Below are 24,300 nucleotides of genomic sequence, written 5' to 3' on the forward strand. Positions count from 1 at the left end.
AAGTGTTTAAAGAGCTTGGCTGTTTTTTAACCAAATGCTGGCAATGAGAATCCACCAGCGGCTCCTTGGAAACCCTATGGGGCAGTTCTACTCTGTTATATAGGGCCTGTATGAATTGAAATCGACTCCAGGGCAACAGGTTTCATAATGGAAGTTAAGTGATGAGTGACTGTATGGAATGCTAGTCAATGATGTGTATATTTACGTGTTTAGGTCAGGACCATACTGATGTTTGCAACTTTTTAAAATAAGATGGATGGATGGATAGAGGGGTGGCTAGGTGGATAGTTAAGTGTGAAAGCAAATAATTGAGTGAAATGTTAATTGTAGAATATAGATGATGGGTATATGGGTGTTCACTGTGCAGTTCTTTCAACTTTACTGTATGTTTGAAGATTTCCATTGTAAGTTATTAAGAGAAAAGAAGAGTGTCTTATTACCCTCCCAGCTTCTGTTGGAGATGGCATTCACATCACTCAGGTCATGCTCTTTTGTTAAGTGGCCAAATTTAGATATTTATTATGAGTTAAGGGAAAACATGTTTTGACAATGCAGATGAGGATCATATGAGGTATAGGTTATTGAGGGGCCCAGAGAGAGAGACATTTATGGTAAGGAAGGTATAAGGAAGCAGGTTCTGAGTTCTGTCATAAATGGAACATGACTCTTCAGAAGCATGTAAGACTCACAGCAAAGATCATGGGTTAGTGCAGGAAAGATGCAATTTACTCAGAAATTAGCTGACAAATTTTCTTATTTAGGCAGTTCTGGGACAAAGCAGCCTCTGGTTATTGGAGGCAGGGGAAGGAAGGTGGCTCCTCGAGTCTTCTGTCCCTCATGTTTCAATGTCAAGAAAGTAGCTGGGGGCAAGAGCAGAGGCAGGGCCTCCACCAGGCCTAGAGGAAGGACCAGCTCCTTAAAAACTTCCTGTGGAGTGTGATGTATGATCTCAAGACCTTTTTTTTCCGATTGAGAATATGGCATACGCCATGGTGGTGGAGAGCATGGATTCTGGAGTCACGACAGTCTGGGTTCATGTGCCAGCTCTGCTCCCTATCAGGTTTTTGGTAAACCATGTAATCTCTCTGTGTCTGTCTCAGTTTTCTCGCCTGTAAAATGGAGATAGCCATGTGCTGGTGTCTAGTAAGCACTGAACCAAAAGAAAAAAAAAATCAGTTGCTATCAAGTCAATTCTGACTCATCACAACCCTACTTGTGCAGAGTACAACTGCTTGACAGGTTTTGAAGGCTGGGACCTTAGTCATGGCACCTCCGGGTGGGTTCGAACCACCAACCTTTCAGTTAGTAGTTGAGTACTTAACCAATTGCACCACCCAGAGCCCCCAAGCATCACTTAAGTGTTAACTATTTTAATACAAAAAAGTCCTTAGATTTGGCTAATAGTTTGCGCTTGAATGCTAACCTACCCAGGGATACCTTGGAATGATGCAATGGGAATAGGCTTTTTTTCTTTTTTAAAAAAATAATTTGGGAGTCTTGATGTGCACACAGCAACTACAAACTTAGATATCACATATTGACCTACACTCTACTCTTACTTTGTAATGAAAACCCAGATAACATCACGGAATCAGATTCCTGCGGAGCTTGTTTACCTCATTCATTTGCATCTGCTAGGACAAGGGTCTGACTTGGTCATAGAATAAACCATAACCAAACCTGTTGCCGTCGAGTTGATTCTGAATCATGGTGACCCTATAGGACAGAGTAGAACTGCCCCATGGGGTTTCCAAGGAGCACCTGGTAGACGCAAACTGCAGACCTTTTGGTTAGCAGCCTAGCTTTTAACCACTACACCCCACCACCAGGGTTTCCAATGGAGATAGGTATATAGAACTTGGAACTTGGTGCATGTGGTGGCTTTTAATCATAGTTACAATTATTTGGCACTCATTCCGTTGAGAGGTGGGGTCTACGTCTCCTCCCCTTGGATCTGGGAAGACATGTACCTGCTTTGACCAACAAAATATAGTAGAAGTGGTGCCCTCTGACTTATGAGGCTGGGTCATAGAAAGCTTCACAGCTTCCATCTGGTTCCCTTGGGACACTTGCTCTTGGTCCAGTTGCTTTTTGGATACTGCCTCTTGAATTCCAGAAACCATGTGTAGGTGATCCAGTGACAGTCCCTGCCTTTGAATTATCCCAGTTCAGGCACCAAACGTGTATGTAAGGAGCCTGCAGATAATTCCAGCCTTAGCCATTCAAGTCACCCCCAACAATTTGAGCCTTCCCGTTTGAGGATAAGACGTCATAGAGCAGAGATAAGCCATCCCTCTATTCTGTCTCTGAATTCCTGGCCCATAGAATCTTTACCCATAATAAAATGGCTGTAGTTCTTACACACTACTTAGATTGGGGGTAGTTTGTGTTGTAGCGACAGGAACAGGAGCAGTGCAGTTTACCTGATCTGGTAGGAACTGCCTATTTGTCTCCTTGCCTTTGGCCTGTGTAAACCAACCAGCCTGTTTAAGAGCCTTGAAGGGATTGGTCCATACATCCTCAGAGTTATGGCCTAAAGAATCTGTTAGCTGCCATGGTCTGAAAACAGGAAGAGTGACACTGTTTTCCTTGGCATACTGCCTATGGATTAGGTCCAGGGTAGTGTGGGGAGGTGGGAGCGAGAGGTGAAGTGGAGAAAGGAAGTAGGAAGTCATTAAAGCTTTATTGACTGTGCCATAAAAACTGGATTAGAAAATAAAGAACATTGTGTATGGGGAGAATTGCAGGGCGGAACTTTCTAGCAGGGGAGGGACAGAGGGCAATAACCATTGAGGCTGCACAGTAGCCAGGGTACGGGTCATCATGTCACAGAATATCAGAGCAGATCTGACCTCAGAGATCACAGACTCCAGCCTTAACCACTTCTATCAAAGACCCCTAAGCAGGAAGAGATGCATGAGCCTGACTGAAGTGGTCCCCATGACTGAGAAAATGTCCTTGAAGTTACCCAGCTTATTTAAAAAAAAAAAAAAAAATGTAATCCAGGAGATATTTTTGGTTTAAAGTTTAAAGACTTTCTCAGGGCAATAGTTTCATCTGGCCCAAGGACTCGAGAAATTCCAGATTCCATTAAAACTGTAAATTCTGTTCTATGTTTTCTCTTTTTGATCAGGATTCATCTATATATTCTTTGATCAAGACACTCAGCAATGATAGCTAGGCACCATCAGTTCTGGTCTCACGGCAAAGGGGGCAGCTGTTCATGGAAGCAATTAGCCATACGTTTTCTCCTGCTATTCCCGACTCTTCTTCTTCTGTTGCTCCAAGGAAATAGAAACCAGTTGTGTCTGCCTTAAGGACTGTAGTCTTTTAAGAACTATATATATGGGATCAAATTGACAACAGCAACTCATATATTAGATAGGAAACTTAGGGGGCAATGAGTTTATGTTAATCAAGGAGGAACAACTCAGAAAAAGAGGGTGAGAGTGGCTGTACAACTTGAATGTAATAAATGTCCCTGAACTATATGTGTAGAAACTGTTGAATGTTCAGCTGTATATATTCTCAACAACAACGATAAAAATGAAAGTTAAAAAAATGTACTTCATACCACGATATGCATTTTATTGAAGAACTGGATGGTTCCCTTTCTCCAAATCTTGGATCATATTGATGATTCGGAAGCTGCATCATGTTTTTCCTGTGGTTTTAACAACCCTTGGATACTCTGACTTAGTCTAACACCCTTGCTTTACAAGTAAATAAGTCATTCATGTATCCATTCATTGAACTTCTATTAGGCATCCGCTCCATGCCAGGCATGACATTAAGAACTGGGGGTGAATAAGAAATGGCTCTGGCCGCTATCGAGCTGATCATCCATTAAAAAAAAAAAAAAAAAAAAAAAAACCTGTTGCCATCGAGTCAATGGGAGAAACAAAATATAAGGAAATGATACCTAAGACTTGCTCAAAGTCCATAGCTTGTTGCTGGTGAGACTGAGAAAAGTATCCAGTTCTTTCCTCGTCTTAGTCAGCTACCTTCTGCACCATACTGTCTTTCCTACAAACACTGAGAAGACCTCAGAAAAAGGATAAGTATCAGACATTAGTAAAGTTGAAACATTAGACTCCTTAGTTTCAGCCTCTGGACCTTCCATGAGTAGACATTTCATATAAGGGCACATCATATTCCCAGGTTCCATTGGCCTATTGGCTGAGTGGTGCTAGAATGTTTCAGGTGTCTATAATTATTTGTTCCTGGCTGGCCACTGTGGCTAATTTAACTCTGTGTGTTGGTTCTGAGTGGTTTACAAAGCTCAGCGAATTACTCTCCCACACTGGTTGACACATCCAGCTACCAAAAGAAGACGAAATTAGTTATAATGTATAGAATAGCTGAGTGGGGAACTGGACCAAGTAGGCTTTGTTCAGTTTTCCGGTAAGGACACCTGCAAACGAAACCAGGACTTTCTCTACTGTCATCCTAACTCCAGTGTCCAATATCTGCTGCACTGTAACTCAGGTTGGCCTGTAATTAATACTACCTCTATTATTTTACTCCATTCCTGGCAGACAGAGGCTGTGAGGTATTCCAAAGCATCAGAGCCATTGGTAGGAATGAGCTGGATTAATTCTGTCTTTCCATCTCAGGGGAACTTAAACAAATGTCCATACAACAACTGGCTGTTTCTCTTTTCCCTTCTCTTGTTGTTGTTGTTGTTAGGTGCTGTCGAGTTGGTTCTGACTCATAGTGACCCTATGGACAACAGAATGAAACACTGCCTTGTTCTATGCCATTCTCACAACCATTGTTATGCTTGAGCCCATTGCTGTAGCCACTGTGTCAATCTATCTTGTTGAGGGTCTTCCTCTTTTTCACTGACCCTCTACTTTATCAGACATGATGTCCTTCTCCAGGAACTTGTCCCTCCTGGTAACGTGTCCAAAGTATGTGAGACATAGTCTCTCCATTCTTGCTTCTAAGGAGCATTCCCTTCACTCGCTGAGGTCTTATTTTCAGCCCTTGTTGTGAAGATGCTTAACATTTAGAATCATTTCCGTTCACCAGGCTGGTGTTCAAATCTCGGGTTGCTTAAGCACTCTCTCTACACCCTTCCCAGCCACAGAGCAGGTGTTGAGTCAGAGGGTCCTTATCTTCCCTCAGCTCGATGCTCTTCCTCAAACTATGGGTGAACTTCAGGATGTCCCAACCAATACCCTGGGCTCAGTATTTTTTGTACCTTTTCCCCTGCTAAATTAGATTCCCTGGGCTGCCATAACAAAGTACCACAAACTGGGTGGCTTAAAACAGCAGATACTTATTCTCTTATAGTTCTGGAAGCCAGAACTCCAAATCTTAAACATATCACATCATCATTTAGAGTTTGTGGGAAAGGGGCCATTTTTAGATAATCCTTCCCTCTGCCCCATACCTTCCATTCACGCTGATCTGACCCCCCATCCACCTACAGAGGCAAGAGGATTCCATTCCCAGTGTTGATTATACTGGGGTATCCCTTTGGGACTTTCTTGATGCTCCTACTAGGGCAGGAGGGGATGCTGCTCTCGTTGAAAGTTTGATGCCCACTGATACCTCTATTAACTGAGAGGGAAGGGTTGAGTCATCTCTCAGGAGTGGTCTTGTCTCCTGTCCTCTTCTCTTTTTCTTCCTCTCTCTCTCTTCCATCCTCTCCCTATCACTCTTGACCTTGAAATCTCAAACTCAGAGTGCTTCTGGAGGGAAGGCTGCAATTCTCCAGCTGCTTGTTTTGGGGGGATAAGGGCATGGAGAAAGGTAGGAAAGCCCTTTTCAATGTGTGACTGAGACACGCTATCCAAGCTGCTTCACTGTTAAAGCTGATATTTTGATCTGGCTGATGGCATCTATTCTGTTTAGCTAGAAACCTCAAGGAGGAGAGGATGATTAATCCAAACCTCCAGCACATCACTCTTCCATTTTACTTCCTTTTGATTGATTGCCCCTAGTTCTAAGATTTCAACACCTGAGTCCCAAGGGTCTGGCTGGTTGAAGACTCTTGGAGTTGTGCTTGCTACATCAAGATGCTTTCACCATGCCGTCATGCTTTGAATCCTGATGCATTTTTTTTCCTCCTTTGAAGGTTTCCTGACTCACCCTGTCAGTCCTTTTGTGAGGTCTGAATTTTGTGAGGAGGCCAGTTTTATTCAATGCAGAAGCACTGGTACTTGCTCCAAGGTGTTACTTGTCTTAATGCAGTGTTTCTCGACTTTAGTACTATGGACATTTTAGCTAGATAATTCTTTGTTAGGGGATGGGTAGGCTGTCCTCTGTGTTATAGGATGTTTAGCAGCATCCCTGGCCTCTACCCACTAGATGCCAGTAGCAGCACCCTCAGCTGTGGAAACCAAAAATATCTCCAGACACTGCCAAATGTGCCCTGGGGATCCCTTGGTATCTCCTGGCTTAAAGTCCCATTTCTCACTGTTATGGAAGCTACAGGCACCATTGCTGAGGACCCCTAGTACTGCAATGTCCCATGAAGTTGGGAGATGGAAGGTGAGACAGTGTGAAGGACTGGGACTGAACTAGGCTTCACCACTAAATGGAGAGAGCCCAGGGGACATTCAGTGAAGGAGAGGGCAGTGATTTTTGCCCCTGGGGGGCAAAATCTACCCCAGTTGAGAACAACTGCTCCAGTAGAAAGTGTACAAAGTACAGCAGGAACAGAAAAGGGCCTTGGTCTTTCTGGCAGGGTCATTGCAGGCTTCCCAGGAGAAGCAGCATTTGAGCTGAACTTTGCAGGATAAGAGTTACCTAGCTCTCCAGGGACAGAAGAGTGTTTAAGGTACAAACAGGGAAGTGTTTATGGCCCTCTGTGATGCTGTCTTTCTACCACCCCCATGCGTGCCCTCAAACATTCCAAGGATTGCCTGCAAGTGCTCTAGAGCCTGTAAATGACTGGCTCTTCCCTGCCTCAATGTCTCTCTTCACTCCATGTGAGTAGATTCCATCTTCATGTGTCCAATGCCATCTTACTGTGGTGGGCACCGTCTTTAAAATAGGGTTGGAATTCCAGACCAAACCTCTTCTGAGATAGGTTGCTTTCTCTTAAGCATTATGGCTACACTTTGAATACATAGGAGTCCCTGGGTGGTGCAAACAGTTAATGTTCTCTGCTGCTAACTGAAAGGTTGGTGATTCAAGTCCACCTACCAGTGCTTCAGAAGAAAGGTCTGGTGATCTCCTTCCAAAAAATCAGTCATTGAAAACCTAATGGAGCCCAGTTTTATTCTGATGCACATGGGGTCGTCAAGGGTCAGAATCGACTCAAAGGCAATTTTTTTTTTTTTCCCCGACTAGTTTGGATAGATAAGGAGTAGGTAATGCTGTGAACTGCAATTCTGAATACTTTGGATCCAGTATTGTGGGGATTTTTAAGCATCACTTCAGATCGTCATATGGTAGATTGTGCCAGTCACTGCACTATTACTCATGAGAAGAGATCCAAGCTCTACCTCACCTGGGATGTGACTCATTTGGTGACGTACTGGTCTGGAGGTGGAGTAGAAGGGGATCTGGAAGGAGTGTGGGAGGAAGAAGCTGACAGCATCCTCCTCCCGCCTGCTAAACTCCAGGGCGACACTACAGCAGGGGTAAATGAATCACATGGAAACATCAGTGAGTTCAGCCGTTTATTGATGCCACACAAAGGCAGGCTATGACTGCAGTCTGGTTTTAAAAACTGGGGTACCTGGCGAGGCACCCCCTAAGGAGGCTGCGGGAGGGAGACTGGCAAAACAGCACAGAGAGGCAGGGAGGGTATGGGTAGGGTCATGTGTGTCATACAACCATGTTGTAGGACAAGGATAGGAATTGTAGGACAATGTAGGAATTGTGCTTCCTCAATGTTTTTTTTTTTTTTTTAATGACATACAGGCAGTCCCTGGATTACAAACGATTTCTGTTCCTAAGTTGAATTTGTACATAAGTTGGAACAGTTAGGCACAGTTCGTATCTAACGTCAGTTAGTCAAATGTTTTGTCTTAGTATATAATGTACATTTTTATGCTTAAAAAACACTAAAGAAACACTTCCAGACACACTAGAACATCTTTAACATAATAATACAGTATTAATAACAGTGTTTTGATGCACATTGCAAAGTAGCACACATTTGTTACTAAAACTATTGTATGCACCTCAAATTTTAAATGTAATAGGCTTTTTACAGGGGTTGGTTTGTAACTACGGGTTGTACGCAGGTTGGACATTGGTAATCCAGGGACTGCCTGTAACTTAAAAGAATGAGAATACTACTAAAAACAATACTACTTGAATTAGCAACAAAAAAGGAGTGGCATAAAATATGCTGGCTGGGTTGTTGGTTGTAGGCAGTTCATGTCATGTATCTTTCCCCTGAAAGTGAATTGATGTGTGTTGAGCACCAGGTAAGCTGTCCCAGGGCTTCACCTTAACCGCAGAAGGGAGAAGAGCTAAGACCTGCGATCTCTGGGGTAGCGATGGGCAGATTTCCGAGTTTGGAGGATGTTTGTAGACTGAAAGGGAAGTTATGGTCTGAAACAACATAATCCCTCAAGTTGTATTCCAGATACTTGATGAAGGTTATCAAAAACATTCACTGAATATCTCAAAGGATCGTATTGCTATAGTTGGGAGACTCGATGTCTCAGGACATTGGATGGAGGCAGGCTCTTGTCTTGGAAAACCCATCGTAAAACAAATCATTCCTATAAAAGGAGGCAATTCTTTGTATCTGAAAATTATTTCCTGTTTTAAAGAATTATTTACTCTTAAGTTCCTTGAAATATTGTGCTCTCATAGTATATTTAATTATGTTTGGATGTTCCAGGATTAAATTAATCCATAGCTTTTCAGTGAAGAGCTAACTCCACCCCTGTGAAAAGCAATGTAAACTAAACTGGGTTTTAGAACCTTAAAGTATTTAGGCACCAGGCCTGTGACAGTCTTCTCTGGTTTACTGTAGACGTATCCAGTGTCTCTCATTACACTTTTCACTTGCTCAAAGTGGGAAGAAAAAGGAACCTGGATGAAGTAAGCCAATAATTCTGCTTCATATTGGTCCCTGAGAGCATCAAAGAAATGGTGAAGACACCATTTAGGTTCTTGCCTTCAGAGTCTCCCTGTTTAAACACTGGCACCCCTAAGGAGGCTGGCGTGGGGGGACTGGCAAAGCAGCACAGAGAGGCAGGGAGGGCATGGGTTGGGCCTCCTGTCAGGCTGCCAGCACCAGAACCTGTCGAAACACTGACAACCCATAGCTAAGTGGCTGTCAAGACAGCAAGGGCTGTCTTTATCCTAGAGCCAGAATGACCGATGCCACAGAACCATCTCACAATGGACCCTCAATATAGGAAGTGAATGGCCATGACTGACACATGATTAAAGACCAACTTTTTGCCTTTGAGGAACTGGAGAAAGGCCTAGAACGAAGCACCTGGCCAGGTCCTCCCCACATGTCTACCACCTAATCAGCCATGTGAGTCACAAATAACATGATTCACTTTATCTATTGAGAATCTGGCCTAGTTTAGTTTGTTGAGGTCAGTAGGAGTCTGGGATTGTTCCTGAGATTTGGAAGCCTGGCCATACCCGGGTCTCTGATGACATATGTCTGACCCCATGATAGTACAGTACCAGGTTAAGTTAAATCAATCCAGTTTAGTAAATTAATCCCCTGAAAGCATACACTTCAGGGACAATCTTTGCAAGTTGCTTCATTAGAAAAAAATCAGGTACTCCTCCACGTGTGTCATTAACAATCTAAATACCTTCTCCTCTCTAAAACTGTTGTTTCGCCAGAGATTGTCAGCAGCCAGCAATGTTTATACTTACAGACCGAAAATACAAGTAGGTAATTATTATCTAGAGATAAATCCCCTGGCTTTAAAAGGGTAAACATTTCTACTTTCATCTTCTTTCTGGTCTACCTTGAATTTCATCCCAACCGCAGTGTTTCATTTTCCACAGGAATTTATCAGAGTAATACATACTAATGGCTTGGAAATAATAAAAAGAACATAATATAAAACTGAAGCTCATGGTCTCCAAGCAATAGAATTGGCATTGGCCAGCAACACCGTTACACATTTCACAGAGGACGCGTACGTAGAGTCTCACATATACATACCCACTTGTACACCTATCTCTATGTTTATATTAGTTCTGCCACCCTCTAGATATTAGCACCATTTTTCAATAGCACCATTCTGCTGAACGGATAGATAATAAAAAGGGGGAGTGAGTAGGATATTGTGCTCCTTGAAGAATCTGGAGTATAACTGTGGATGGGTATGCATACATACATGCTGCCCGTTACATGAAGGCCACACCCCTGCCTTCCCCTCTGTCAATAGTTGGTCCAGAAGGCTTTCTCCTTTTGGGGGTTAGGCCCCTTTACTACCCACCCCCTCTCTCCAGGTTCAGTTTCTGTTAGAACTTCCCCTTAGAAACCAGTTTGCCTGGAAATATGCCCTGAATTTGAGACCACAGGCTACTCTAACTTCTGATGGATGGGGGAAACATCCAGAAGAGGCATTCTAACTTTCCTTTCAGGTTTCCAGACTGTTGCTCACAGGGAAGGAGGAAAAAAAAAAAAAAACCCTTAAAAGTAACTACCGGGTGTAATGAGTAGTAGACTATCTTTCTTTCAGTTTTTGAAGCTTTTTTTCTCTAGGCAAGAAGTTTGTATAAAGTTTTTATAGTTAGCACAATTTACCAGGTTCTTTGAAACCTTTCAGTCTAGGGCCCCATTTTCCAAACTAGGGGATGGGAGGGAGGAGGGAAAATTGCAGTTTGGCTATAGCAGTTTGGGAAACCCTGGTGGTGTAGTAGTTAAGAGCTATGGCTGCTAACCTAAAGTTTGGCAGTTCAAATCTACCAGGCACTCCTTGGAAACCCTATGGGGGTTCTACTCTGTCCTATAGGGTCACTACGAGTTGGAACCGACTCAACAGCAATGGGTTTGGGTTTTTTTTTTTTTTTAATAGCAGTTTGAGTATAAAGCCCCTGCAGCAAAATCGTGGGTCAGACTTGAGTTAGTGGCTCAGGCAGGGCATCTGCAGGAGAGGGAAAGCAGACAGGATGACTCATTCCTTCTTCTGGGAAGAAATGGGCACTTACCAGGAAAGGAGGAAGAATAAGGCCCCACGTTTCCTTTTTTCACACTAGCAGGAAATAGGTATGTTCATTTAAATTTTTAAATTGAAAGATTTTAAATTTAAAAATTATTCAAGTTTTTAAAGTGCTATTTAATTTTTTAAATTTAATTTAAATACATCTCATTAATTTTTAAATTTAAAATTTTAATTAAATTGAAATTTATAAAATTTTAAATATTTTTAATTAAAAATTTTAAATAATTTTTTTTTTTTTTAGAAATTATTTTCAAGTCAGAAATGTTTTTGTGTAACTAATCTAAATCCCTTAGGCTGCAGTTTAAACTATTTCCTCTTATTCTAATATCTAAAAGTAGGCCTAAACCTCCAAAAAACTCGCATTGCCGACAATTCTGTTCCGACTCTTAGTGACCCTACATGACAGAGAACTGTCCTGTAAAGTTTCCAAGGAGTAATGGTGCGTATGAAATGCCAACCTTTTGGTAGGCAGCCAAACACCTAACCACTACGCCACCAGTCCCCGAACATAGGCCCAGGGCTCTAAAAAGCCCAGATATGGGGTCCTACATGGATTAAGGGATTGACTGAGGGGCATAACCAGGCCTTTCCCTTCCAGCTCTAGTTGAACACAGGGTGGCTAAAGAGTCCCTCTGCCAGGTCGAATTAAAGGAATGCTCCTAAAAGCTCCCTCATGATAATTTTGAATAGCAACCGCCTCAGGCAAAGAAAAAAAAAGACCAATTTCAACAAGGTAAATTAAGATTATTTGTTCCCTGGATAAATGTGAGTCTGTTTCTTGATACTCTTGAGGTAGTCTGGGGAAAAGCTGGTCTCTCTGTTTTCATCTTTTAGGGCAAAAAAGGGACATCACTTCACAGCCCTGCTTCATCTAGCACCTTTCTCAGGAACTGATCTCCAGAGACACCTGTCTCTCCCAGGTATTTTACCTTCACATCAGAGCACAGCAATGTTATAGTCCCATACCCCTGTGAGGGCATTCTGGGGATAATAAAACACAATGGAATCTGTTTTTTATGACCCAAACTTAGACCCGAAATGCATACACCAAAACCGCAATGAAGGGGCCTCTGGAGCTAGAATGTGTTGTGGTCAGCAGCTGCTGCAGCCGATGGTGGAGGGTGACTTCCTTCTGGACTTAGAGTGATTTGGGGCTTTTGAGCAACTGATGCTTTCTTGGCCTCTGGGTGTGAACAATGTGAGTTTGGGGACACGAGGCGCAGCATTGAGCCCTCACAGCAGGCATGGAGCATTTCTTCATGGTTTTTAGTGTCTGGCAGAAACTGGCTGACAGCTTGTCCTTGGTGCAAAGTAAATCTGTGGGAGAAGAAACAAGAAAAAGCAATACGTTATACTTTGTAGGAGAAAGGGTACAATTTCTATTAATGTAAGACTTTATTTGTATGCCTACAAGTAAGGCTCTGTAACAATTCATAGTAACAGTTAATGTCTATGGAACATTTATGTATCAGGCACCGAGAAAGTGCTTGTGTTAAGCTGAATTGTTAGTCACAATTTTCCATGTGGTCGTGTTACACATCCACACGCTTCCTGTGGTTGCCTGGCAGGTAGAGGATACTGTTCCATCCCTTGACTTTGGGCTCAGCCAAATGACACACTTTGGACAATGGGATGTTAGCAGACATGACCCCCACAGAGTCTTGAACTGCACTTCTGCTGTCACTGTGAGAAGAAACTGCCTTGTACAACCACCGGCCCCCAGAACACGAGAGCTACATGGAGCAGGCCTAGACCCAGTCTATAGCTTGGAGCCAAGGCCAACCAAGCCAGGCTAACCAGTCAAACCCCAGCTCACCTGCAGGTGCTGAGCAAAAACACATGATTGTTGTTTTAAGCCCTTTTTTTTTATGGATGGAATTGTGTCTTCAAAAGTTTTGTGGAAGTCCTGACCTATGAAAGTGACCTTGTTTGAAAATAGGGGGTTTTCTTTTATTATGCTAATGAGGCCATACCAGAACAGGGTGGGTCTTAAAACACTTTCGATGTTGTCTTATAAAAACAGCCATATAGACACAGAGAAACCCACACAGGGAGAAGACGCCATGTGGAGACAGAGGCAGTATGGTGAAGGATACAAAGATGCATAAAATGTCACTGCTGTTCTCCAGAAACACACCGTATAGATGAAGGCATAAGACATACACCAATAACTCTCACAGTAAGAATACCTCTTCATCTCCCTCTACCTCACCACAGCAGTTGACACTCTATGGAGCCTGGGCCATGCATCATGAGCTTCTGTTTGAGTCAAGATTTCTGTCATAGATTGAATTGTGTCCCCCAAAATATGTATCAACTTGGTTAGGCCACAATTCCCAGCATTGTGTGGTTGTCCTTCATTTTGTGATTTTCCTACATGTTATAAATCATAATCTCTGCCTGTGGTTAAAGAGGATTAGGGCAGGATGCTCAAGTCACATCTCTGACCCAATGTAAAAGGAGTTTCCCTGGGGTGTGACCTGTACCACCTTTTATCTTAAAAGAGCTAAAAGAAAAGAAAAGTAAGCAGAGAGTGGGAGACCTCATACCACCAAGAGAGCAGTGCCAGGTGCACAGTGCATCCTTTGGACCCCGGGTTCCTGTATGGAGGAGCTCCTAGTCCAGGGGAAGACTGTTGACAAGGACCTTCCTCCAGAGCTGACAGAAAAAGCCTTCCCCTGGAGTTGAGGCCCTGAATTTGGACTTCTAGTCTACTAGACTGTGAGAAAATAAATTTCTCTTTGTTAAAGCCATCCCCTTGTGGTACCTTCTGTTATAGCAGCACTAGATAACCAAGACAGTTCAGGTCAAGTCTTCCTCCCCAGCGTTCCAGCTTTGGAGCAGGGCTTAATTTGCAAGGCCAGGTATCCCAGGGCTGCCCCAATTTCTTCACCAGCCTCCCCCATAGCCCTTGTGGTTGGTAGATGAAGAACATGCCTTTTGGGTAGCTTTTTGCCCACATTCTGCCTGCCATGAACACGTGAGCGAGTGCCTGGGGCTGCAGCAAGAAAGGAAGAAGACAGTAGAGGTGCGCAGGCTCGGTTTGCAGTCCCTCTCCTCCACAAAGTTTCTTTCAGCCCTGCTGGCCCACATGGTCCCCTTCTGTCCCAGTCTCCAAACTTATATTATCTGGTTACATTTGCTCAACATGGTGCCATGTTCTGTCCTGAACTGTCCCCTAAAGGGTGTGTGAGCCTTTTCTGCTAAGGGTTAAATTGTGACCTCTCTAGGGGGCATCACCCATCATAAAAGGTCCTCTTAGAGGCCCCCAAGTCTTTAACCTTTCCAATGGCAATAAGGATAACAACGACATTGTTGTTGTTGCTGTTAGGTGCCAAATGGGTGAGTTCCAACTCATAGCGACCCTATGTACAACACAATGAAACCCTGCCCAGACCTGTGTGTCCTCACAGTCATTGCTGTGCTTGAGCTCATTGTTGCAGCCACTGTGTCAATCCATGTCATTGAAGGCCTTCCCCTTTTTCAATGACCCTCTACCACGCATGGTGTCCTTTTCTAGGGCCTAGTCCCTCCTGATCACATGTCCAAAGTACATGAGACAAAGTCTCGCCATCCTTGCTCTAAGGAGCATTCTGGCTGTATTTCTTTCAAGACGGATTTGTTCATTCTTCTGGCAGTCCATGGTATATCCAATATTCTTCGACAATACCATAATTCAAAGGCGTCAATTCTTCTTTGGTCTTCCTTATTCATCGTCCAGCTTTCACATGCATATGAGGTGACTGAAATATCTCACGGCAATTTATTAAGCACTTATCACGTACTAGGCAATGTGCTTGACATATATTACTTCATTTGATCCTCATAGAAATTTACTTGTAGGTCTTTCTACTCCTTTCAAGATTAAAACAAAACAAAACTGAGGGTTTCAGAGATGCTTAGTAGCTGGTCCAACATCACATAGCTGGTACATAGATGGTAGAGCTAGAATTTAAAGTTTTTCTCAGTGCTTCTACTACTCTACTACCAAGTGAAGAAATTTCTTGTATTGGTGATGGGGGATGAAGGGATCACATGGACAGGTTCTTCTTACCCAGAACATTTTAACTTGTTCAATATAGAGGCCCCCACTTGCCAGGTTAGGTTAACAACTAAATGACTGAAAGAGGCTCAACCCAGCCTGGGGTCCTTGCCCAACCTTGGGTACCGTGAGATTCCTAATCCTGATTTTCAATGGTCCTCAGAGCTCTGGATACATGCTAGGTGCTGGGGTTCCCACTGTTTGAGTGTGGAGGAGCGGAAGGAAGGGTGGAGCACAGTGGTAGCTTATATTAGGAGCCTGTGTTCCAGGTCTATGTTTAGCAGCTCATTTAGACAATGGCTATGAGTCCAGCATCATGGCAGGGCTTAATTTCAACAGCTCTCTTCATTATTTTATAACAACGAAGGCTTGCTGTGTTCATCAGCCAAGTGGATTCCAGCACTGAAGCATATACAATGCTCATAATTAGGGACAACTGGGAGAGGAGACTCCAGTTTGCCTCTGCCTGCTCAATGAAACCATTCTTGGAAATTTAAAGGGACAGTTATAAGCCTGCTCTGTTGCTATAGGCTGTGTCTAGGTTGAAGGGATAATGTTTTGCCCACAAGACAAAATTGAAAACAAGTTCAATGTTGTTGACAATTACAGTTTCCGTAAGACTTTGAGGCCTTTCCAAGTGCTCTGAGGCAGGGGTTGTGTCTTATTCATTTCTGCCTCCTCACTTAGTGTCTTAGCACACGGTTGAGACATATGATCAATTATGTTTGTTGAATAAGTGAATAAATGAAATCTGGACAAATATTCTTCAGCCCAGAATTTACTGGCTCCAATGTTCATTTGACTCAACAATGGGTCTAGGTACAGTATTAATTTCCTTGTTTCCTTATTTATTTATTTTTCTTGCTTTCTCCATCTCTCACCAAATAAATAAAGAAAACAACACCAGGAATGGTATGCATAAGGTTGTTGTTTTTTTTTTTTTTCTTTTTAAATCAGTATGAATGCAAAGTCTAAAACATAGCCAATACTCAGCAAATATTTCTGGATAAATTTGTTTGTTTGTTTTTTAAACTCCAAAACCAAACCACTTGTCCTTGAGTAGATTTTGACTCATGGCAATGCCATGTGTTACAAAGTAGAACTGCGCTCCATCAGGTTCTCTTGGCTATAATTCTGTGGAAGCAAGATTGCAGGGCTTTTCATCTGCAGTGCCACTGGGTGGTTTTGAACCACCAACTTTTAGGTTAGTAGTCAAGTGCAAACCACTTGCAGTACCCAGGGATTCCTCTTTTAACCCAAGTACTTGGAAAAGGATTTTGCAGCCTATGGAAATAAATAGCCCTGGTGATGTAATGGTTAAGTGCTTATCTACTAACAGAGAGGTTGGAGGTTGAAACCCACCTAGTGTCTCTGTGAGGAAAAACCTGGCAATCTGCTCCTGTAAAGATTACAGCCTAGAAAACACTATGGGGCGGTTCTACCCTGTCGCATGGGACGGCTATGAATCGAAATTGACTTGATGGCATGTAACAACAACTGTGGAAATGGTAGTTCCAAATTAGATTTTAATGTATTAAACATGCAGATGGTACCTAAAAGAAATAAGATAACTTAGAGAAAATAAAAAAATTAAACCTTATATGAATTTCATAACCAAACTTACAAGATGGAGTTAGAGGATATTTCTATTGTGATGTCTGGCTGAGAAGAATCTGGACATTGAATGATTTCTTTATTTATTCTATTATTGTACTTTAGATGAGGGTTTACAGAACAAACTAGCTTCTCATTAAATAGCTAGTACATATATTGTTTTATGACATTGGTTACCAACCCCACGACATGTCAATACTCTCCCTTTTCGACCTTGGGTTCCCTATTAACAGCTTTCCTGTCCCCTTCTGCCTCCTCGTCCTTGCTCCCTGAGCTGGTGTGCTCCTTTGGTTTGTTTTTGTTTTATGGACCTGACTAACCTTTGGCTGAAGGGTAAACCTTAGGAATGACTTCATTACTGAGCTAAGAGGACGTCTGGGGGCCATACTCTTACGGTTTTCTCTGCCTCTGTCAGGCCCGTAAGTCTGGTCTTTTTTTGTGAGTTAGAATTTTGTTCTACATTTTTCTCCAGCTCTGTTCAGGACCCTCTACTGTGACCCCTGTCAGAGCAGTCAGTGGGTGGTAGCCGGGCACCCTCTAGTTGTACTGGACTCAGTCTGGTGGAGGCTGTGGTAGTTGTAGTCCATTAGTTCTCTGGAATAATCTTCCCCCCATATCTTTAATTGTCTTCATTCTCCCTTGCTCCCTAAGAGGTGAGACCAGTGGAGTGAATGATTTATTTTTTAAAGCATTTTAGAGGGTATAGGGTCAGGGTGGGTAACTGGCCTCTTAAATCAAGGAATTTCTTGCAGCTGTCCTTTCATATTGCTTCTATACGAGTTAGAATGGTTCTACCTTCATGAGAAGCCAGTAATTAATTTTTTTTTAATTTTTTTTTGCCCTGGTAATTGCTGGTGAGTAGAATTTGTGTTTTTTTTTTTTTTACATCAATTGCTAGCCAACTATTAGCCACCATCTCTTGAGTGTGAGATTTGAAAATGAAAAATACCAAGGATGCATTTAACCCAGTTTTGATTATTGAAGATTGCATTGTCCATCAATAGGACAGTTAAAAACACTCTACATAGAATTAAAAAATAAAATCCCATAATGCTAGGCATGGTCAACCAAGACTAGGCTGCTGCTTCAACAATATGAAGAGCAACATAGCACAGAAGGGATTCCATAGCTTCAACATTTCTTAAAAAGCATCCCATAGAAGGCACTGAGGTGAGATCTGAAATTGACCCCTTGGTTTAGAACAAGGGTGCTTCTCAAATTTTCATGTGCATATGAATCACCAGGACCTTGTCTAAGTGCAGATTCTAATTCAGTAGGTCTGGGGTGAGGTCTGAGATTCTGGTTCTAACAAGCTCCCAGGTGATGGTGATACAGCTCATCTGGGGACCATACTTTGAGTGACAAGAGTCTGGAAGAGTAAAAATTAACAACGATCTTTGAAAATGAGCCCTAGGTGGTTTCATTTGGTGTTTCAAGTAGGCCAATGATAGCTCACTTACTGAAGCTCACTAATGGCTGAGGAAGGTGGGAGTGTGAAAGTGTAGCTCATGCGCCTCAGGACAGGACAATGCTGATGCATAACTGATACTCCAGAGTTGCCCTGCTATTTCTACTGTCTGACGATATATTATATAACTGTGTTTTTGTTTTCTTTAGCTTGTTCACTGCCAGCCTCCCCTTTGGAATACAAGCTGTCTTGGTGCTAGGACTGCTCTGACTGTGGAGCAGTGGCTGCACGTGGCAGATGCCTCATAAACGTTTGTGGAATGAATGAAGCAGAGTTGTGAGCAGCAAATACCAGACGCCTAACCTGTATTTTTGTCATTTGGGGTGACTGCCCCACCTGCCCATGGCCCTGGACCACAGGAGAGCCGAGTCTGGCAAGGCATTTCTTCAAAGGTAGTTTAACAATTCCAGTAGTAGAATTCCTGAATTTTTAAGTACCTACCATCTCCAATGTGGGCAGGTTTTATGTATACATAAAATATGTAAGTTTTCCTCCCCCGCCCCATATGTGAGACTAAGCCTAGGCTGTCCTCAGTCATTTACCAGCCCACCAGCCACCTTTCTGGAGTTTGGTTAGTCTGTGGGAAATAAATTGAGAGATAGTTGGATAATAAATCTCAGTTCCCATCTGTGAGCTCCAGCACCTGGGTTGAATGCCCCCAGGAAATTCCTTAGCTTGTTTCCAGTATTTGGCAAAACTAAAATTGAGTCTGTGCTGCTGTAACTGCCTAGTACACACTGGTAGAGATGCTGCAAAAAGCACTGGGATGATTCAAAGAGCAGTGAGAGGGGAGAAGAAAGGAAAGCAAAGGATGTGGAAAGTCCACAAGCTAATTAGAGAATCATCTGAACGGCTTAAACTCAAAATGCTAGCTGGATAAATGCCTGCAAGTCCACATAAAACCCACTGAAACCAAACCTGCTCCCGTCGAGTCAATTTTCACTGATAGTGACCCTATAGGACAGAATAGAAATGCCCGTTAGGGTTTCCAAGCCTGTAAATCTTTATGGAGCAGACTGCCACATCTTTTCCTGCAGAGCAACTGGTGGGTTAGAACTGCCAACCTTTTGTTCAGCAGCCGAGCACTTTAACCACAGCACCACTAGGGCTCCTAAGGCCACATGGGTGTGTATACATGACAGCAAGCATGGAAAAAAGTCTGATTGTTAACCTTTCTAGAAAATTTTCTTTCTCTACCTTGGCATGGTTTAACAAACATTTTTGTAGAGAGCAAGATAGAAAATATTTTAAGTTTTGTGGGCCAAGAGGCCACATTCTCTTCCACTGAAGCGTGAAAGCAGCCATAGACAACACGTAAACAAATGACCATGGCTGTGTTCACAGGCTGTACAAAATAGGGGTTGGAGTGGATTTGACCCACAGGCCATAGTTTGCCAACCCCTGGCTTAGATGATAAATCGCTTAAGGAACCAGTTGAAGATCAGTGGCCATCAAGTTGACTTTGGCTCACGGCGACTCCATGTGTGTCACAGAAGGAATGTGCTGCATAGATTTTCAATGGCTGATTTTTTGGAAGTAGATCCCCAGGCCTTTCTTCCGAGGTGCCTCTCGGGGAACGTAAATCTCTAACCTTTCTGTTAGCAGTCAATCATGTTAATAGTTTTCACCATCCAGGGAATCCTGTTGAAGGGACAGCGGGGCTTAATGGGATGAGGGTGGTTTTAGGTCCAAAGTGACCTGGAACTGAGTTTCAGTGTTACCACTTACAACTGTGTGGCTTAAGTCACTGCGCCTCTCTCCATCACATCTTAGTCGTCTAAAAAATGGAAGAAACCACCACCAGCCTTACAGTCTAGCTCTAAGGGTCAATCATAATGCCTCCAGTGGGGCAACTGCTATCATCACGCTCTGCACAACTCTGCGTTTGTGAAACCACAGTCTAGAGCAGCAGTCATGCCTGTGGTGCCTGGAAGCAGGCTATCTGGGTTCAAATCCTAACCTGTCACTTCGTAGGCAGGTAACTTTGGGCAAAACACTGAAGTCACCTGTGCCTCAGTTTCCTGGCCTATAAAGAGGATAATAATAATAATGAATAGCTTCAAAGAGTTGTTGTGAGGATGAAGTATGTTCACACACATAAAGTGCTAGCGCTCGCCTGGCACAAAATGCCCAATAGTGACTACGTGGTGGTCCCCACCACCTAAGAGTCACTTAGCAAAGACATCCAGCCAAGTAAATACTGGAATCAGGAGATCTGGCTGCTGACCTGGGTTTATCATTACCAAGCTGGCTGTCCTTCTTTGGTAAGTCACTTTCCTTCTCTGGGCCTCAGTTTCCTCCTCTCTAAAATGAGGTCCTTTCAAGCTCTAAAATTTTACCATTTTAACCTATAACTTTTTCTAACAAAAACCAGTTTTTAAGAATCAATGCAGATGTTTAAAGATATATGACATTATTTTTGTTTATTTTAACTTGCATGCTTTTTAAATTTTTATTGTTGTTTTTGTCTGACTCAGAGCAACCCCGTGTGACAGAGTTCTTTGGGCAAAGAGAACTGCCCCATGCGGTTTTCTAGGCTGTAATCTTCACGGAGCAGATCCAGGTCTTCCTACTGCAGCGCCACTGGGTGGGTTTCAACCAACAACCTTTTGGTTAGCAGCCAAGCATTTCACCGTTTGTGCCCCCAGGGATCCTTAAATTTTTATTTAGTGTGGTAATTTTATGCCTAAAGCAATTTGACAATAGGTTATACTTCAAAAATCAAATAATAAAAAGAAAGAGCTGCTGCTAAAATCTGAAGGACACGACTCACATGTTCAAAGTGTTTTTGCAATTCTAGAAGCTGTTAATATTTCTCATGGCACCGAGAACGAACTGGAATGGGTTCTGAGTTTTGCTCTTTTTTGTATTCATTGAGGGCAGAACAAAACCAAATGAACTTCGATTCATAGAGAGGACCATTTCGTGCTTGACTGAGTTCCTAAGAAAGGCTAGAGAATCTCTCAGAAATCTTTGAAGAAACAGAAGTGATCCTTATCCATGTGACTTCAGTATGCATGTGTTTGAGATGGGAAACCTGGTGAGATAATCCCTTAAGGAATTAGAGTTAAATGGCCAAAAGGCAGGAGGAATGGCTGGCTCCCAGGGGAGCTGGCTGGCCTCTTCAGCAGTAAGATTCTCTGCTCAGTAAAGGTGATGTGAAACCATCCACAAGTTGAGTCATGTGGAGTGATTTATTTGTGAAAAGCTTTCTTCCCCCCTGAGCAAACCCTTCCACTCACCCGCAGCCTTCCTGCAGGCTTGCTGGTTACATTTTTGGAATTCTGGAGGTTTGGGCTCATGATCACACAGACACCGGTTTTGGTCTTCAGGTCTGTTGTCCTCTGAGGAGACACAACGGACTGTCCTCTTTTGAAGGCCACCTCCACAGGAAGCGGTGCACTGAAAGAAAAAGGGACGCAAGAGAGTCAGAAGTCTCTTCCGGGTCACTGGGGAAACGAACAGTACACCTCTCGCCCCGCTGCGGTCAAATACGGGTAAGATTCAATTACCAGAAACCTTGAAAGAATAAATAAATAGAATAAGGGCACTAATAATTTGGAAATGTGAATTTAAAAGAGTCCTGTCTTATATGACTGTGGGTTGAATTTGGCCTAATTTGTCATTAGGTTCTCTAAAGAGTGTGCCCTTCTTTCCCATATTTGGGAATGTCCCCTCCCACTTCCCCCCTCCCCCACCACATACACACCACCGTACATGGCTATACCACTGGAATTTAGCTGGACCACCCCTCAGGCCCCTGCTAACAGATAAAGTTCCACTGTAATGTCATTATGTGGCCACCTGGACACAGAATGGAGATTCACTGGCTTTTGGAAGTGCAAAAAGTGAAAAACATTTTTTGGAAGTAGCTTATGTAAAATAATTTCTGGAGATGTCAGAAAATGTGTCTCAGTTTACCACATATATTCCTATGCTTTACATTCTATTTCATGTTTTATTGCTTTTAGCTGCATATTTCTTACATGGTTAAAACCTCCCAGAGGGCAGAAACCAGTTCCTCTTTGTCCTTCACAGCAATTAGAAGAATGCTAGACATGGCCTGACATTCGATAAATACTCACTGATTTGGCCGAAGGAGATTGCAGCATATCAATTTCTGGAAAAATCGCTAGTGTTAAAAGATTCCATTTGCTGTTTGAAATATTACTGGACACTCGCCCAGCTTACTAGATAAGAGAACATGCACACTGGGACACCACCGATAACTTCGGAACCCTCCTACCACACCCTGTTTCCCCCAGAGACCTTGTAATGATTAATTTATGTATCAACGTGGCTGTGCTATGGTGTCAGTGTTTAGTGAAACACTAGTCTAGATTAAATCAGTTGGCCTAAAGTAAAGCAGGCTACCTTCCATAATGTACGTAAGCATCATCAATCATTTGAAGGTCTTAAGAACAAAAAGGGAGCTTCCCTAGGGCATGTTCTGTCTCCAGACTATAAATAATTTTTGGCAGAACACTCTTACTCTCTTCACTCTAACTGTTCCCTGAAATGCGGATTTTGGGACATAAGCCTGCAGCCTATCTCCAGCCTATCGCCTGACCAATGGATTTGGGACTTGCCAGCTCCCTACAATTGTGTGAACTGATTCATTGAAATAGAAAGAGAAAGAGAGAGGGAGGGAGACATGTTGTTGTTGTTAGTTGCCATTGAGTTGACTCTGACTCACGGCAACCTCATACATAACGGAACAAATTGTTGAATAGTCCTGTACTATCTTCATCATCTTTCCAACCTAGGGGCTCATCTTCTAATACTATATCGACTATATATATATATATATATACACACACACACATACCATCTGTCAGGTTACTGTACTGTGGTGGCTTGCGTGTTGCTGTGATGCTGAGCGATGCCACCAGCATTTCAAAGACCAGCAGGCTCACCCATGGTGGACAGGTTTCAGTGGAACTTCCAGACTAAGACAGACTAGGAAGAAGGACCTGGCAGTCTACTTGTGAAAAAACTGAGCAGTGAAAACCTTACAAATAGCAGCAGAACACTGCAGAGAATGGGGATTCCAGACAGCTAATTGTGCTCAGGAGGAACCTTTATACAACCAAGAAGCACTCATTCAAACAGAACACGGGGATACTGTGTAGGTTGCATCAGGCAAGGTGTGTGTCAGGGTTGTATCCCTTTATCATACTTTTTCAGTTTTTTACGCTGAGCGAATAATCCAACTGGAGGAAGACTCACTAACAACCTGCAATATGTAGATGACATAACCTTGCTTGCTGAAAGCGAAAAGGACTTGAAGCACTTACTGATGAAGATCAAAAACTATAGCCCTCAGTACAGATTACACTTCAACATAAAGGAAACAAAAATTCTTACAACTAGACCAATAAGCAACGTCATAATAAATGGAGAAAATACTGAAGTTGTCAAGGATTTCATTTTATTTGGATCCACAGTCAACACCCAAGGAAGCAGCAGTCAAGAAATCAAATGATGTACTGCACTGGGCAAAGCTGCTGCAAAAGACCTCTTTCAAATGTTAAAAAGCAAAAATGTCACTTTGGGGATTAAGGTGCGCCTGATCCAAGCCATGGTGTTTTCAATCGCCTCATATGCATGAGAAAGCTGGACAATGAATACGCAAGACCGAAGAATTGAAGCCTCCGAATTGTGTGTGTTGGTGAACAGTATTAAACATACCATGGATTGCCAGAAGACCACACAAATGTGTCTTGGAAGAAGTACAGCCAGAAAGCTCCTTAGAAGGGAGGATGGCAAAACTTCATCTTACGTACTTTGGACATGTTATCAGGAGAGACCAGTCCCTGGAGGAGGACGTCATGCTTGGTAAAGTAGAGGATCAGCAAAAAAGAGGGAGACCCTCAAGGGGATGGATTGACACAGTGGCTGCAACAATGGGCTCAAACATAGCAACAACTGTGAGGATGGCACAGGACTGGGCAGTGTTTCATTCTGTTGTACATAGGGTCACTATGAGTCAGAACGAATCCGATGGCACTTAACAAGAACAATAACTATATATATAATACTATATATATGATATA

General features: G+C 42.8%; 1 protein-coding gene across 2 annotated transcripts in view; it reads right to left on the reverse strand.

Moving 5' to 3' along the window:
• Positions 1–7,636: 7,636 nt before the first annotated feature.
• Positions 7,637–24,300, reverse strand: part of ADAMTS12 (ADAM metallopeptidase with thrombospondin type 1 motif 12) — a 449,533-nt gene continuing 432,869 nt past the window's right edge. For both annotated transcript variants that reach the window (XM_049861860.1, XM_049861871.1), the window contains 2 exons: positions 21,487–21,646; positions 7,637–12,437 (listed from right to left, as the gene is read on the reverse strand). In XM_049861860.1, coding sequence (XP_049717817.1) covers positions 12,259–12,437; positions 21,487–21,646 — 339 coding nt within the window. In that variant the 3' untranslated portion in view covers positions 7,637–12,258. The remainder of the gene's footprint in view (positions 12,438–21,486; positions 21,647–24,300) is intronic.

The sequence above is a fragment of the Elephas maximus genome, chromosome 2 (assembly GCF_024166365.1).
Source record: "Elephas maximus indicus isolate mEleMax1 chromosome 2, mEleMax1 primary haplotype, whole genome shotgun sequence".
NCBI lineage: Eukaryota > Metazoa > Chordata > Mammalia > Proboscidea > Elephantidae > Elephas > Elephas maximus.